A 15,211-nucleotide genomic window follows, 5' to 3' on the forward strand; every position below is an offset into this window, starting at 1 on the left:
GTAATGGAGCAGAAAGTGATTTTTTAAAAATCCAGCGAGGTTGTTGTCTTGTTGTCACATCAACAACCATCAAAAGGTGCAGCCCACAGTTATCAACATTCAGTCCGTTTATGAATAAATAGAGTAGATTATCAGAAGAGTGACTTTTTTTCTCTCTGCCCACACGGAGGCCGGATGCAGTTTCACACACAGTGACAGTGGTTTGGTTTATTTAACAACAGCAGTCAGATAATTTACTCTTCATAAAAGTGGACGGCTCTATTTGTTTAAAAGCAGGCTGGCTGTCACCTGAATAAATGTTACAGCAACAGTCTGGATGAGCCGGCGGATTGGGAATTATCCAGGATAACGCGTATATGTAATATATGACCTGCGCCGTGGATGCAGTGTGGATGTTTTTCCTCTCCTTGACTTGAAGACACCATGAAGTGTTTTTTTTTGATGCAGAGAAAGAAAAGAGAAGGTCATGCAGCACAGCTCGTCAGCTGGAGCGTCATCAGGGGACTCCAGGAACCAACCCCCCCCACTGGATCCACTTCCTGTCCGCCGGGAAGCAAAAGTGACCTGGATCACACAGGGGATGGCCGACGTCTCCTTCAGGAACAAACTGGGAAAGCAAAAAAATGAAACATGAAGATTTGAGGTCGGGCAACTTTGAGATCTAAACGCAAAACCTCGGCAAATAACTTTAAAATAGAACAAGTCGTCTATGTAATTTTTCTTCTTCTTCTTCTTCTTCTTCTTCTTCTTCTTCTTCTTCTTCTTCTTCTTCTTCTTCTTCTTCTTCTTCTTCTTATTATTATTATTATTATTATTATTATTATTATTATTCTTGGTCTTCTTCTTCTTCTTCTTCTTCTTATTATTATTCTTGGTCTTCTTCTTCTTTGTCTTCTTCTTTTTCTTCTTCTTCTTCTTCTTCTTCTTCTTCTTCTTCTTCTTCTTCTTCTTATTATTATTATATGAACATGATTGTTCTTTAATCACAGAGCAGAGTGTTTCAATGTGTTTTACCTGAAGCACCTTCAGTCAGTTTTGATGCTGGGGCAGTAAAGTGTAAACAACTCTGGACGAGTCCTTGGGTTTCCTATCGCCCCCTGGTGGCAGGTGGTGTATCTGCACCTGATCCGTGCTGGAAGGTAAAGCCACAGAAGAGCATCTTGTCTTCGTTTTAGATCAAAAGCAAATCAAATATGTGTGAATTCCTCTTGACGGCGAGTCAGTGGATTAGAAAGTAAACTGAAGGTACCTGGACAACTTGGAGTAGTGGACGGTGAGGTATTTAGAGCTGCGACTCTCGACAGGAGGAGCGTCGTTCAGAGGGACGATGGCGGGATGGGAGCGCTCGCTCAAATCCTCCAGCTCCTCCTGGACAAACAATCCAAACATCACATCGCTGACCACCAGGGAGTTCACATACAGTACAAGTGGACTGGGCCAGGGAATAACAACATTATAATCTATAAATAACTACAACTCGGAACTAGAACTCAGATCACAGTGGATTTCTTTTTTTTTTTTATATTATAATAACATTTAAACATTTGGTCACGTGAAGCTGGAACTTAAAAAGGTCATGTTATGATCAGCATGACTTGTCAGATTCCAAAAATGTCTCTACAATTTCTACATCTAACCCATGAAGCCACAACACTACAGCTAAAAGCCCCAAGAACAGAATTCCACAATGGAAGTGCGCAGCAGACGGACTATTTTGATGACGGACGCGTGATGATTGTGATTAAACTTTTCCCCCCCGATTGCTAAAACACAAAACCTCGTTCCTGTAGCACAAAAACCCAAAACCTTTTCATCATTCCCAAAAGCTCACACACATGTACCCGTAACCAAAAACTGAATTCACCTGTTTCCACACGTCTGAATATTCCAAACTCTTTCTGCAAAACTTTACACAAAAGTGGCCAAATGAAACATTCAATGTGTTCATTCCTGCAATATGATCTCAATATGATGAAGGGAAGTTATTATTATAAGCTAAGCTCAGGTATCACACCTTCTCCAGGTGAAAACACTGGACATGGTGAACCCACCAATCACAACTGGGGTCAATCAATAGATCAGGGGTGTCAAACTCATTTCAGTTGAGGGGCCACATCAACCTAATGTGACCTCTGGAGGGCCGAACAAGTCAAACGTAACATATTAAACTGCAGATATGGACAAATGCAAAGTCTTTCCATCTTTTGATTCTTTTGTAACCGCAAGAATTTGCCAGTCTATTCTGAAATATACATATTAAAGGAAATGAGATATTATTATATTTGCAAAAAAAAACCCTCTGTCACCTGTATCTGGATATCATATTTTTTATTCAGGATTAAAACAATTTGTCATCATCTGGAAATAGTTTTGAGTTTACGTGTCTAAAGTGTCACTTCACATAAATTGGACACCTTTATTGTGAAAGGTGTTGTGTTATGCGACCTCCACATTAATGTCGGGGGTCAAATTCTGACCAACGGTGGTTTTGAATGTCATTTTTGCCAATGTTTTAAGATCAGCCTCTGTCAGTTTTCATTTTTATACTTCACACTTCAAAAATCACACGGTGGGCCGGATTAGATCGTCTGGCGGGCCGGTTCTGGCCCCCGGGCCGCATGTTTGACACCCCTGCAATAGAGCCTCGAGGCTTGTTCATGTCCTTTGGAACGACGGATCCCAACCGTGCAGGTAGGCTGAGAGACAACAGACCTTAACGAGTCGCTCACCGGGATGTCGGCCATCTTGCTCTGTCTCACTGGGAAGGTCTGCGGCTGCGGCGCCGACTCGTAGAAGAGGGTGTCGGCCGTCACCGACGGACGCTGCGGGAGTCACACGCAAACCGTAAACCGTCCGGTCGGGATCGCAGATCAAACACGAAGCACAGACGGACCGCGGTACCTTGGTTGATGCTTCCACTGACTCCATGTCCACCCTGTGCATGTTTTTACTGTGGGATCAAACACAGGCGTCAGCAGGCAAACCGAGGCTGGACCGTGACGGTGAGCCAGGGTAAGATGAGGCACCTGATCATGACGGCCACCGTCAGGGTGATGAGGGCAGCGGACACGCCCACGGCCGAGGCCAAGGCGATGACCTTCAGACGACCTGTACAGTGGAGGCGAGACCAAAGCGGTGGACGTGAGAACACATCAGACGGAGGGAAAAGCCAGAAGTGTCGGAGCTAAAATAGATCACCGCGCATTTTAAAATAGAAGCAGAAAGTGATCCGGGAGGAAAAGACCGGCGCATCAAGCGGCGGCCCGTCTGGCCCTCCGAGTCTTGTGTTTCCAGTGGCCGTTTCCAAACCCAACTCCTCACTTCTTCAGCTGTCTAGACTCAAATAGTAGTTTTCCACGGCGCCTCGTCACCTCCCGCCTCACATGACTCACAAGTGACTCATAGAAAAACAGTCGCAAATCATGAGGCCGTACACAAACGAGAGCCAGGAGGCCCGGAGCGCCGCGATAGTGACGGCGCTGCTTCATCGCCGGTTGGAGAAGAAACCACACGACGGCCTTGCCGCCGGCGCTCTCGCCACACACTGATGTCGCTCAGAAGACCCGAGTGGCTTCAGGACAGTCGTATTGGGGGGAAAAAAATAATGGAACCGGTAGATCCTGTTTTGGACTGTTGACGTTTTACTCTTCATTTTGCTGTGTGTGGGGGGGGGGGGGACTGGGGGGGCGTGGCATGTCGGAGCGCCCTCTACTGGATGCGTCACATGAGGGCGACAAAGACAAACCACATTCCCCGTGTTCTATCCGTGAGAAATAAATGTTCGACGTCAGCGTCGATCGGACAACGTAATTATCTAACGGTGACCCGATTGGGGACGATATGCTTGTATGTACGCTATAGTTTCACCGTCTGGTGGCGGGTTACATACTTTGGACTGTCAGATGTCCACCTTGGAGATTAACCATCCCTCCATCCCTCATCCCTCCATCACTCCATCGGTTCTTCTTCTGTACAGGATTTATCCACATCATGTGGCAGAAGCCAATTTCAGTGAAGAGGTCACCACGTCTTCCCCGATGTGTCCATTACCCTCATGTCTTCCCCGATGTGTCCAACACCCTCACGTCTCCCCGGTTGTTCCTCCCTGCTTCAACCCTCCTCTTGCTTCATCTCCAGACCTCCCATCAGCCACACTGGACTCTCATTCTACTGTTTGCAGACAATTTCCACAAGACGTTTCACATAATTGGTTTGATAGGTTGCGAGAAGAGCAATTACACTTTGAAACCACATTCCAAACTATTTTCAATTGTAAAGATTCAGTAGAAATTCAAATTTTCACGAGATTAGCAGAAAAAAAAATAACCGAAACAATGTCGTGGTAAAAGCGCAGGAGTGTGAAGCTCTCGTGGCTCGAACAACAATGAAACCCGCGCAGGGGCGGAAGGTTTCATTACGTTCCACCAGAAAGTCCCGCGGGCCAACGAGCTCGTACCTCGGACCCTGACGGTGAGGACCGGGGAGCTGTGGGCGCCGATCCGGTTCCTGGCTTCACAGTAGTACTGACCGCTCTCACCAGGCCCCACCTCGGAGAAGCTGAAGACCGGGCCCGACTTGGAGCCCCACGCTGCAGGGGGGGCGGGGGGGGGGGGGGCGGAGCACAGGACACCATCACTGCTAATGGCCGCTACACAAAGTGGAGCGCCGCGCCGACAGGGAACATTTACACACTGAGACAGTTAAGCACTGGTAGCCTTGAGTGGAAACACATTTTTTTTTTTTTTTTGCGGATGCTAACATTGTACAGAGCCTCCGTCCAGAGCTAAGCGGTGCCACGTGAAGTTGTCCACGGCCGGGTAGGCCTGACTGCTGCAGGTCAGGGTGAGAGGCTGGCCGGCCTCCACCACGCTGGAGGGCCGCGCCAGGACCGACGTGTTCTTAGGAGGGTCTGGAGAGAAGAAAGAAGTGAGGCGTTCACTGACTTTGAATAGAAGCTCCTACACCGGGGGGGCGGCTGCAACCTCACATGGCTCTCCAGCTCCTCTGCAGCGGCTCCCTCAAGCTTCCATGGTGTTTTTTTTTTAAGAAATAAACATTTTGTTTTACTTGAATTCAACACTGATTTTCAAAAGAAAGCTGAATCTCCAAGCGAAAACAGCCTCAATAGATAGATTTGTTAAAATTGAAAAAAATAAAAAAATAAAAAGTAAAACGACACAAAACAAACTGAGATCAAACTAAGATGATTATGATTGCTGGGATTGTTGTTGTTTTTTTTAAGGAAAAGAAAGAAAGGCAAAGGATAAAAAAGGCTTTAAAATGGCAAAATTTAAATGAAGAAAAAAAAAGAAGAAAAAGAAAACGGAAAAAATATAAAAAAATTAAAAAAATAAAATAAAATGGGGAAAATTAGAATGTAAAAATAATTAAGCAAAAATGGAAACAAGGAAAAGGATGATAAAAAAAACTGAAAAAAATATTTAAAAAAGAAAGAAATTAAGAAAAATTGCTATTATGCTCTTTCAATTAGAAGCACACACTGAAAAATTGTAATATTTCTAAATAGTTGGACGAACTTCATTGAATTGCTTTAATTTGAAACATCAAAAAATTAATCTTCAAACTTCAATTAATGAATTAGATGAAGTTTGTAGAACTTCAATCATGTGGATGTTCCCAACTGAAGCAGTTCAATTAAGTTGGTCGAACTTTTTCCAACTATTATATTTTTTCAGTGCACAGAGGCTATAAAGCAGTTAAATCGCTAAAGTAAGAAATCCCATGAAAAAAAAAGAAGAAGAGGAAATCCCACAAAATGTAAAAATGTAACACAATACTGTATATATCAATTGGAAACGTCATGAATGTTTTTAAAAAAAAATTTCTTCTTAATTTCAGATAATTTGAATATTTTGTGGCTCCAGAGACATTTTATTTGTGGGATAATCCTGAACAGGGCTCTTTTGTCCATGAAGGTTGCAGACCCGTGACCTACAGACACACACACACACACACACACAAACACACACACACAGTACTCACACAGCACATTGAGCGTAGCGACGGGGGAGCTCTGGTATCCCAGCGGGTTGGACACGGTGCAGTAGTACTGCCCCGCATGGTGAGCTCGCACCGACAGGAAGGTCAGGCTCTGAAAGGCCCCTTTAGAAATCACCTGGTCACCCAGGATACGATACCAAGCATACCTGCGGGAGACAGCTGACGATGACGACGACGATGGTTTTTGATGAGAATGTGTAAAAAAAAAAAAAAAAAAAAGAAAGACATGTAGGTGTTTCCTCTCTGTCTTTATCTCTGAGGTATAATGGATGATGTATGTATGAGTGTACTGATGACAACCAGAAAAAACAACAACAGGCATTCAGTGACGTCGTCACGTTTGGTTTCATTTGTTCCTGTTGAGCTTCCCTACCTGCTGGGAGCAGGATGGGCATGGCTGACGCAGCTCAGGTTCACGAAGGAGCCCTCTCTGATGTCACCGGGGGGACGCACCAGCACCCGGGTGTCCTTTGGAGCGTCTGATGACAAGGAAAGAAAGACGGTAGGAGCGACAGCCGTTAATAATACAAGTTCGTCCAACTGACAAACAAACTGGAACTAAATGTTTGGTACAGTGGCGGTCTGGAGGAGGACGGGTTCAATTCCCACTGCAGAGAGGTCACCACTGTGGTTCCCTGAGGATGACCTTTGACCCCAGTTGGTTTCCCATCAAATCCTAGAAATATGGTTGAACTTCCTCAAGGGAATTAATAAAAAAATAGGGAGTTAGTTAAAACCAGAACGGTCTGGAATACGAGCAGTTTAATCTGAGGTTAAGAATAAACTCACAGTAGATTTACGGATTCAACTCAAAACAATCAAGTTTAATTTGTCTTTATATTAATGTATTTATGTGTTTGGAGGAAACCAGGAAATATCAAACCTTTGAGGGAAAAAGTAGCAAGAACAAACACAATCAATCTATTATGTGATATTTATGCTACATTGTAAATAAACAAATAAACAAGACAAGACAAGACAAGACAAGATAAGATTAGATTTTGCGTTAAAGCAGCAAAGCAGAATCGTAGAAGAAAATCACACAGTGCAAAATAAAAATTTGATAAAAAAAATATATTAAAAGAAAGTAGCTTAAAAAAATAGTTAAAAAGAGCCAGTAACTTAAAGATGTAAGTCTGTAAAGACTAAATATGCTGCGCTTTGTGTATTAAGGAGAGTGAGTGAAATATATGCGTAAATGTGAACAATTAGTTAGTTTAAATATTTATTTATCCCTGCAATCAATTATTGTTATTATTATTATTATTATTATTATTGTTGTTACTACTTGTGAAAGACGAACTCACATGTGACGTTGAGGAGAAGCGGCGTGGAGCGATCCGTCCCCAGCGAGTTCCGCGCCACGCAGAAGTACTGCCCTCTGTCGGTGTGGCGGAGGTGAGGCAGGTGGAGCTGAGGCCTGAAGCTGTCCGGGATGCTGCCGCTCTCCATGTCTGCGGAACACGCAGAGCTAAAGGCCGGCGCACACACGACGACGTCTCCGGGACAACGGCGTACCAAAAAAATATGGCGGGAAATTATTAGATATTCTTTTTAAAAAAAGAAAAAGAAAAAAAAAGACTAGAAATCTCAGATCTTCTTCTCCTGCACCTTTGAACCAGGCGAAGCTCTCCACGGGCGGAGCCGCGTCGCTGCTGCAGGTCAGGGTGACGGAGCCGCCCTCCGCCGCCGCCACTGAGGGAAAGGCTGAGATCACGGTGGAGCGAGGAGCGTCTGGGGGGGGAATGAAGGAGGAGAAGAAGAGGAGGAGGAGGAGAGAAACGAGCTGACGAGGCATCCGTCATGTGTGAGCAGGTCAGCGTGTCAAGGTCAGAGGAATAACAGGCTCACATCCTCCCACACCAAACGTACTGCTGATTTTAGGAATTTATGAGATACTGGTTTTCTGAAGAAAATCAAATTTCTGAATGTATGATATAATTATCTCATAACTATGACAAAACCGTGTCTCCCAACTACGGTTTGGAGCTAAAAACCGGCTGTGCAAAGTTGACAAACTAATAACAAAACCACCAACAATACTGAAACATAAGAGTGAATCTCCAAACGTCTCAAAACCAAATGAAATAAAACTGGATTAAGCTTGAGAGCTGTTTCCCACAACGGTCCAGCAGAGACTCTGCTTGGAATAACACACACCACTGTCCCATTAATGCAGAATGACAGCCAATTTGTTTTCATAATTAATTTTTTATTATGAGATAATTACCTCTGAATTATGAAATAATTATAGCATGAATTCAGATAAACAGAACCGATGTGTTATTTTTTTCTGAAAACCATTATCTCATAAATTCAGAAAGACAGCCTATTTTTTTTTTAGATAATTATCTCATAATATAATAAATAGTACATTTTAATTTTTTCATGTCAGTGCAATCCGCGTTCGCACATTAATGTACAAGAAGAAAAAACAAAAATTTAAGCTGTATACATTTTTGTTTTTAAACTTTTGAGATGCTTAATTGCTTAACATCAAAACTGAACTTCTCTGAGCATCATTAAATAATGAGTTTGTTAAAATACCCATAATGCAACAGCTGGAGGAGACTTTTTTTTTTTTTGGACACGTCATTGTATTTTGTACGGAGCCCCTGAAGGGACATGGAGAAAAAAAAAAAAGAGAAAAAAAAACCAACTCTCCAACTATCTCGCAAAACTATATTGTTATATATGCGCATCATGTATGTGATCGACTAAGTTTGTCCTTTCAGAGACACCGTACCCCCCACTGTTGTTGAGAGAAGCTAAAGCTAATGGAGGGCACCCACCCTCTTCTTTTTTTTTTTTTTCTCCATGTCCCTTCGGGGGCTCCGTCATTTTTGCACCAGATGGTTTCATTAAAATTGATTTTATGTTGAGATTTTTTTAGTAATAGTTCTGTGAAAATATAGACATTTTGCCACATTTGTGCCACAACAAAGAAAAGTTGTTAAGATTTTAAACGTTCCGATGTTCTACTCACGTCCCAGCGCCAGCGAGAGCGACGGCGACTGTACGTTCTGCGGCGGGATCGGCCGGCAGGCGTACCCTCCGATGTGTTGCCGATCGAAGCGATTGATAATCATCCACTTTTCGTAGGATCCGAGGTTCAGTCCATTTCTGGATGTGTGACGCCACAAGGACAGCGAAAAGACGACAAGGCCGTTTTTAAAGTCCGAGTGAAATAAAAATTCCACCTCCAAAACACCCTGGCTGTCGCTTCTAGGGACATTTTTTATGCCAACTGGCCCAAGGGTAAAATGTTAAAACACGGCAATCTGCGGGAAAAAAGCCGATAAACAGCGGTATTTTCACTGCTGGGCGGAGCTTCTGACAATAATAGAGTGACATCATGAGTTGTGCACACGCCCAAGTTGTGTTTACATTATGGAGGATCAGAGTTTTGATGACGAAGAGGCTGAATTTAACGATATTTCATCATCATCATCATTTCAAACCCAGTGATTGATGAAGAAGACACAGAAGCTCCTTTTCTCATCTCTCGGTATCTTCCAGGCTCAATCTTTCATCAAGGCTCATAAAATGCCGACTATAACTTCAAAACACTGTTAAAACTTTGATATTTAAGAGGGAAACAAGCCGATATAAACACAACAGATTGAGATCTGCACAACTCTTGACGTCACGCCCACGAAGAAGGATTCCCCCGATTTCGTTGGCTGGAGATTCAAAATTCAAATAACTTTGTTATGCGACAACAGTGGTGGGGCAGAGTCGGAGAAACCTTATAAGTAGTACCCCAACTATCGTTTTTTGCAAAGTAGTGTTTTACATTTCACTAGGCCTTTAAAGGGTTGGAATACGTCGTGTTCTGCCGACACACCTGTAGAGGGCGAGGCTCCTCCCCGGAGCGGCGCATCCTCTGGCCTGGCAGCCGACGAACACCGTCTCTCCGGGGCCAAACATGTTGGCGGTCCTGGCTGGATGCACGTACACCTGCAGGTCTGAATCACACACCCACACACACCCACACACACACTGAGTCAGCAGGGTTCCTTATTGCCGCCGCTTCAGTTTGCGCTGCCCTGACCTGTGACGGCCAGCGTGACGGTGTCGGGAGAAGTCCACCTCCCCAGCGGCTGGTCCGTCTCAAACCTGAAGTGGTACTGGCCGGCGTCGCTCAGCTTCACGCCCCGGATCTGGACGGAGCAGCCGGAGTAGCCGCCGCCGATGTACCTGCGAGTCACATCGTGTAAATTCACCAGACTTCAGGAGGCACCATGTTTTACCCTTAGCGTCTGCCCCCACCCCCCCACCCCACCGTGTGCGTCCGCGGTACGACGGGCTGACGTGGCTGGGGTCGGTGTGGTGGGTGAACTCCCGGCGGCCCTCGGCAGACACTCGGAACCACATGACTCTCTTCACCGTGTGGCCTGGAGGGGCGGGGAGGAGACAGACCAGCCTTCAAATTCAGTCAACATGTGAAATCTTACGTCCGGTAAACACGAGAATAAATCACATTAAAGTCATAAGAGTCCGAACTCCGTCCCATGAAGGGCAGTTTAAAGCACATGAGAGATGAACAAATAGACGATAGTCAGCCTTTAAGAAGTGGATGAGAAATAGAATAAATAAGTTACTTGGTGACTCTACGTGTGTGATGGTTGTCTCCTTGTTTAGACTGGTGACCTGTCAGATCATTCATACTGTGTCAAATAAACAAACTCAGTCTGAAGCTTTGCCTTCGCAAAAACTGAAACCAAAGCCCAACCAGAAAAGAATGCAACTAGTTGATGGTTTGAATCCCAACCCCTCACAATGGGTCTGCCCCGCCGATCCTTTTCTCTCGGGACCACAAGCCGAAGAGCAGGAAGTCTTTATCTCTGTCTGGTTCTGCAGGAAGTCTTTATCTCCCAGTCTGGTTCTGCAGGAAGTCTTTATCTCTGTCTGGTTCTGCAGGTTCTGCAGGAAGTCTTTATCTCTGTCTGGTTCTGCAGGAAGTCTTTATCTCTGTCTGGTTCTGCAGGAAGTCTTTATCTCTGTCTGGTTCTGCAGGTTCTGCAGGAAGTCTTTATCTCTGTCTGGTTCTGCAGGAAGTCTTTATCTCTGTCTGGTTCTGCAGGTTCTGCAGGAAGTCTTTATCTCTGTCTGGTTCTGCAGGAAGTCTTTATCTCAGTCTGGTTCTGCAGGAAGTCTTTATCTCTGTCTGGTTCTGCAGGAAGTCTTTATCTCTGTCTGGTTCTGCAGGAAGTCTTTATCTCTCAGTCTGGTTCTGCAGGAAGTCTTTATCTCTCAGTCTGGTTCTGCAGGAAATCTTTGTCTCTCAGTCTGGTTCTGCAGGTTCGTTCCTCTTGTTTCTCTTGCCACCGTCTCGTCTGCTCACGCAAAATCGTTGTTTTTCTTTGTAAAAGTGCCTTGAAATGAGGTTCTATATAAATAACATTGAATAAAATTGAATTCAATTGAATTGAATTGAATTGAATTGAATTGATTCGCTGTCATACCTGATGGGTAGTCATAACGGCAGGGCAGAGTGACCGTGGTCCCTGCCCACACACAGATGTCCCTCCTGGAGAACGACACACTCCACCTGCTCTCAGTACCTGCAGGACACACACACACACACACACACACACACACACACACACACACACACACACACACACACACACACACACACACACACACACACACACACACACACACACACACACACACACACACACACACACACACACACACACGTGAATGATCATTTAAAATCACATGCACAAGTTTGTAAAATCATTTCTGCTTTCCAGTCAAAAAACGAATCAGCACCTCCGCGGCCTGTGTCACATAAAACTGCTCGGAAACTTCAGGAAGTGTAAATTTCAATAAGCCACAAGTGAAAGTTTTCCTCTCCCTCGACTCCTCGGAGGGGAACTTGTCAAACCACAGTTCTCAGAGCTGGCTGCAGACAGCGACGCAGAGAAGCGAGGCGGCGTTAACGGGCCGCGATGTGCAGCCCGGGGTGTCATCCTGCGCTGCTGACTGCCTGCCTGGCTGACTACCTTGCACAAAAGGCAATCAATACTTATAAATAAACCTGAGCGTAAAGGGCACCTGGCAGCAGGACCTTCTGTGCATGAAGGATCCCAGAAAATTCCTCTTTATAAGTGTTCCGACCAGTTTATTTTATTTTATTCACTTTGACAAGAATTTGCAGAACGATATCGCACTGAAATAAGGAGCAAAATACAACGGTCAAATGTAAAACCGCCTTAAAGGATTCAAAGGCTGCCCTTCCATTGAGCTCAATTCATATGTTGAGTACAAAAATTATGAAGTGTGTTTTCTTACCGGGTAAAGCTGCGAGGATGATACCCAGGATGAACACACCTGCCAACATCTCCGCTGACGCCAGCTCTGTAATGCCGCCCGGGCAAGAAGGAGAAAGACTCAGAGCTCGTCTCCTCGTCCACATTTGCCTCCATCCAGCCGCTTAAATACAAACTACTCACCGTATGGAGTCTCTGTATTCACCCTCAAACAGTCAGGCATGTGGCGGCACCTCCACCTCCAGCTGTGAGCTTTAACACAACGGAGGACGCACCGTGATCAATGTGTGTTGATGGGGGGAGGAAGAGGAGGAGGAGGAGGAGGAGGAGGAGGAGGAGGATGATGAGGAGGAAGTTCATGGGCTCATTTTTAAAGGAAGCTCAGCCACCGCTTTCTATTTTAACTTTTCTGCCCATCGAAAGTATTCCTAAGGTCACTGCACTTGTGACGAGAATTTCTTTTTTGTGCAATAATGAAAATGTGATCTCCTCGTGACCTCTGCTCACTGAGCCACGCCACTGATGGAAGGTCAAACGTTATTAATCTATAGTAAATAAAAAGAAAAAAGGCAAAATAAGGAAGAAAAAAGAAAAAATCCCCCTATCTAAAAATAAAATAAAATAAAATAAAATAAAATAAAATAAAATAAAATAAAATAAAATAAAATAAAATAAAATAAAACAAAACGATTTTTAATAAATTAAATTAAATTAAATTAAATTAAATTAAATTAAATTAAATTAAATTAAATTAAATTAAATTAAATTAAATTAAATTAAATTAAATTAAATTAAATTAAACAACAGCACGTGGCATTTAATCATTAAAAGTACAATCTGAGGGAATAAACTTGAATTGCAATTCACAGTCGTGCGTTTGGCTTGTTGATTTGTTTCTGGTTTATCTATGGTGATTGTTGTGCCATTTAGTGTTTGTTTCTTCCTTGAGTTGGTGCACACGCTGCCTTATTTCTACTTCTGGTCTTGAGCCTCACCTGTCTTTTTCATCAGATTTTGGGATTGCTCCTTTCATACCTTCACTTGTCAAACTGATCATTTGTGCAACTCAATAACCTGTTCGTAATGTTTTTTGGTTTTTGTTTTTGTTTTAATTTGTGTAGCACTTCTTCAATGTATGATTTGTTTTCTTTATTTGCACAAAATATGAATATATTACAGAATCACAAGACGATAAAATCAAAGAAAAGAAACCCAGGGAGCTAAACGAATCAATGAAAAATAAAAATATAGGATGAATGAACAACTAGCAGAGAAAAAAAAACAAAAAAAAAAAGCTAATACAAAAGGTAATTTAAATTATTTGTCCATCGAGTTCCAGAGTTGGAAAAGTTGATATTCGGAGATAAGGTAAAGTCTGTGGGTTATCATGAACGTCTGATGATAAAAGGTAGTAGTTGTGAAATGCTTTTATGATGTTATTATGTTTATTAATAATTTGTTTAGTCATAAAAATACATGTCTATAGTATTAATTAACATTAACATGAATTAACATTGCTGAACGTTTCTAAACAGAGTTGAGCCTTGAGGTCATTCTTAAAAAAAATGTTTTTATAGAAGTATTTGATGAAGTTGAGAAGGATGTGAGGTGTTGCCCAGACAATATTACAATATGTAAGTAAACTATAGTACATCAGTGTGATAATAAAACAGGAGTTGATATATTTGTTACAGATATACTCGGTGTGGTTTTCCCCCGTGACAGTCATGATAGAGCTGTTGCTTTGTCTAAATTTAAAAAAAGACGAGCTGTAACACAAACTATAAACTCTGAGGATTCGGTGCAGCTTTATTTGATTAATGAATTAATCCTGAAGGACCAACACTTCCTCACACTGTAACGCCGGAGCGGGTCTGTTCAAAAATGACTCCCAAAACGATATCCGATTGTTTACAGCCACAGAGGGAAAGTACCAGCGAAAGGTTTGGCAGACCGTCGCCGTCATGGCAACAAGAACAAACACATGACAACCAAAGTCAAACAGTCTGGTCAGGTTTAGAAAAAGATCTCGCTGAGGGTTAAAATAACTTATACTACACTCGATCTCGTCTCATAGAGTAGCTTTTGAAAATAAAGCCAAAATGAGTGCCTTGAAATCAGTTTGCCTCTTTTTTTTATCTTTCGAATCCTGTTTTATAGACATGTCAACGAAATCACCGCTTGTTTTTATAACGTAGTAGATTATCAGAGGTTTTATATTAATTCTGTGTGCATCCCAGTGGATTTTAATTGTTAAACAAATAGGAAAGAAAAGAGAAAGATGGAGACAAAACCAAGCAGATGCAGAGAATTGCACATCATCAGAGTCTCTTTGTTTGTTTTGAAGGTCTTACTACTAAAGCAAAGGTACCATCATCATCATCGTGAACTTTTCTTCAGTTCCGACCCGGGGCCGGAGTTTGATATGTTGTGTTTTATAAAGACTTTAAGTTTGATTGATTTAACACAACCGTCTTTAATCACTCTGCATGCCCCTTCTGGGTCTGTTGTCAGAAGAAGTTTCCTTCAAGTTCTGATTAAAAAAAAATCACACGAGACTGATCACAATGCATTGGAGGGATTTAGAGTTTCATCTGAAACGGCTTCTGACCTTTTATGGCTCTCTGGAGATAAACAGGTAAGATTTCAACAAAAGTAGATTTGCACATGTCAAAGAAAACACAAGATGCTTTCCAGAATGTAAAGCAGACCTGGACGTGTGAGGAATGGGAGTATCGACTCTTTGCTTCGGGGACATCTACGGAAAATAAAGGATGGGACTGCTGCAACGAAGTCGACGTCTCACAGAATAGAAAATGATTAATAGCTGAGGATTAAGTTGTGTTGTTGTTCGCTTCTTACACAGTGTTTGCAATTTACCATCCTGGGATGTTGTCGTGGTCCCT

The 15,211-nt window shown here is 43.0% G+C and overlaps 1 protein-coding gene across 1 annotated transcript; it reads right to left on the bottom strand.

Annotated features, from left to right (window-relative positions):
* Positions 1-1,029: 1,029 nt before the first annotated feature.
* Positions 1,030-12,376, bottom strand: LOC308133269 (B-cell receptor CD22; the record flags this gene model as incomplete). The annotated part of the gene is made up of 17 exons (XM_080500572.1): positions 1,030-1,132; positions 1,250-1,368; positions 2,730-2,822; positions 2,902-2,950; positions 3,027-3,108; positions 4,457-4,588; positions 4,760-4,909; positions 6,004-6,167; positions 6,395-6,500; positions 7,329-7,475; positions 7,633-7,755; positions 9,008-9,144; positions 9,869-9,989; positions 10,076-10,221; positions 10,307-10,418; positions 11,490-11,588; positions 12,328-12,376. The coding sequence occupies 17 exons, from the start codon at positions 12,374-12,376 to the stop codon at positions 1,030-1,032; spliced, it is 1,932 nt and encodes a 643-aa protein (XP_080356698.1).
* Between the last annotated feature and the right edge of the window lie 2,835 nt (positions 12,377-15,211).

Source organism: Blennius ocellaris, assembly GCF_963422515.1.
Source record: "Blennius ocellaris genome assembly, chromosome: 8".
Lineage (NCBI taxonomy): Eukaryota > Metazoa > Chordata > Actinopteri > Blenniiformes > Blenniidae > Blennius > Blennius ocellaris.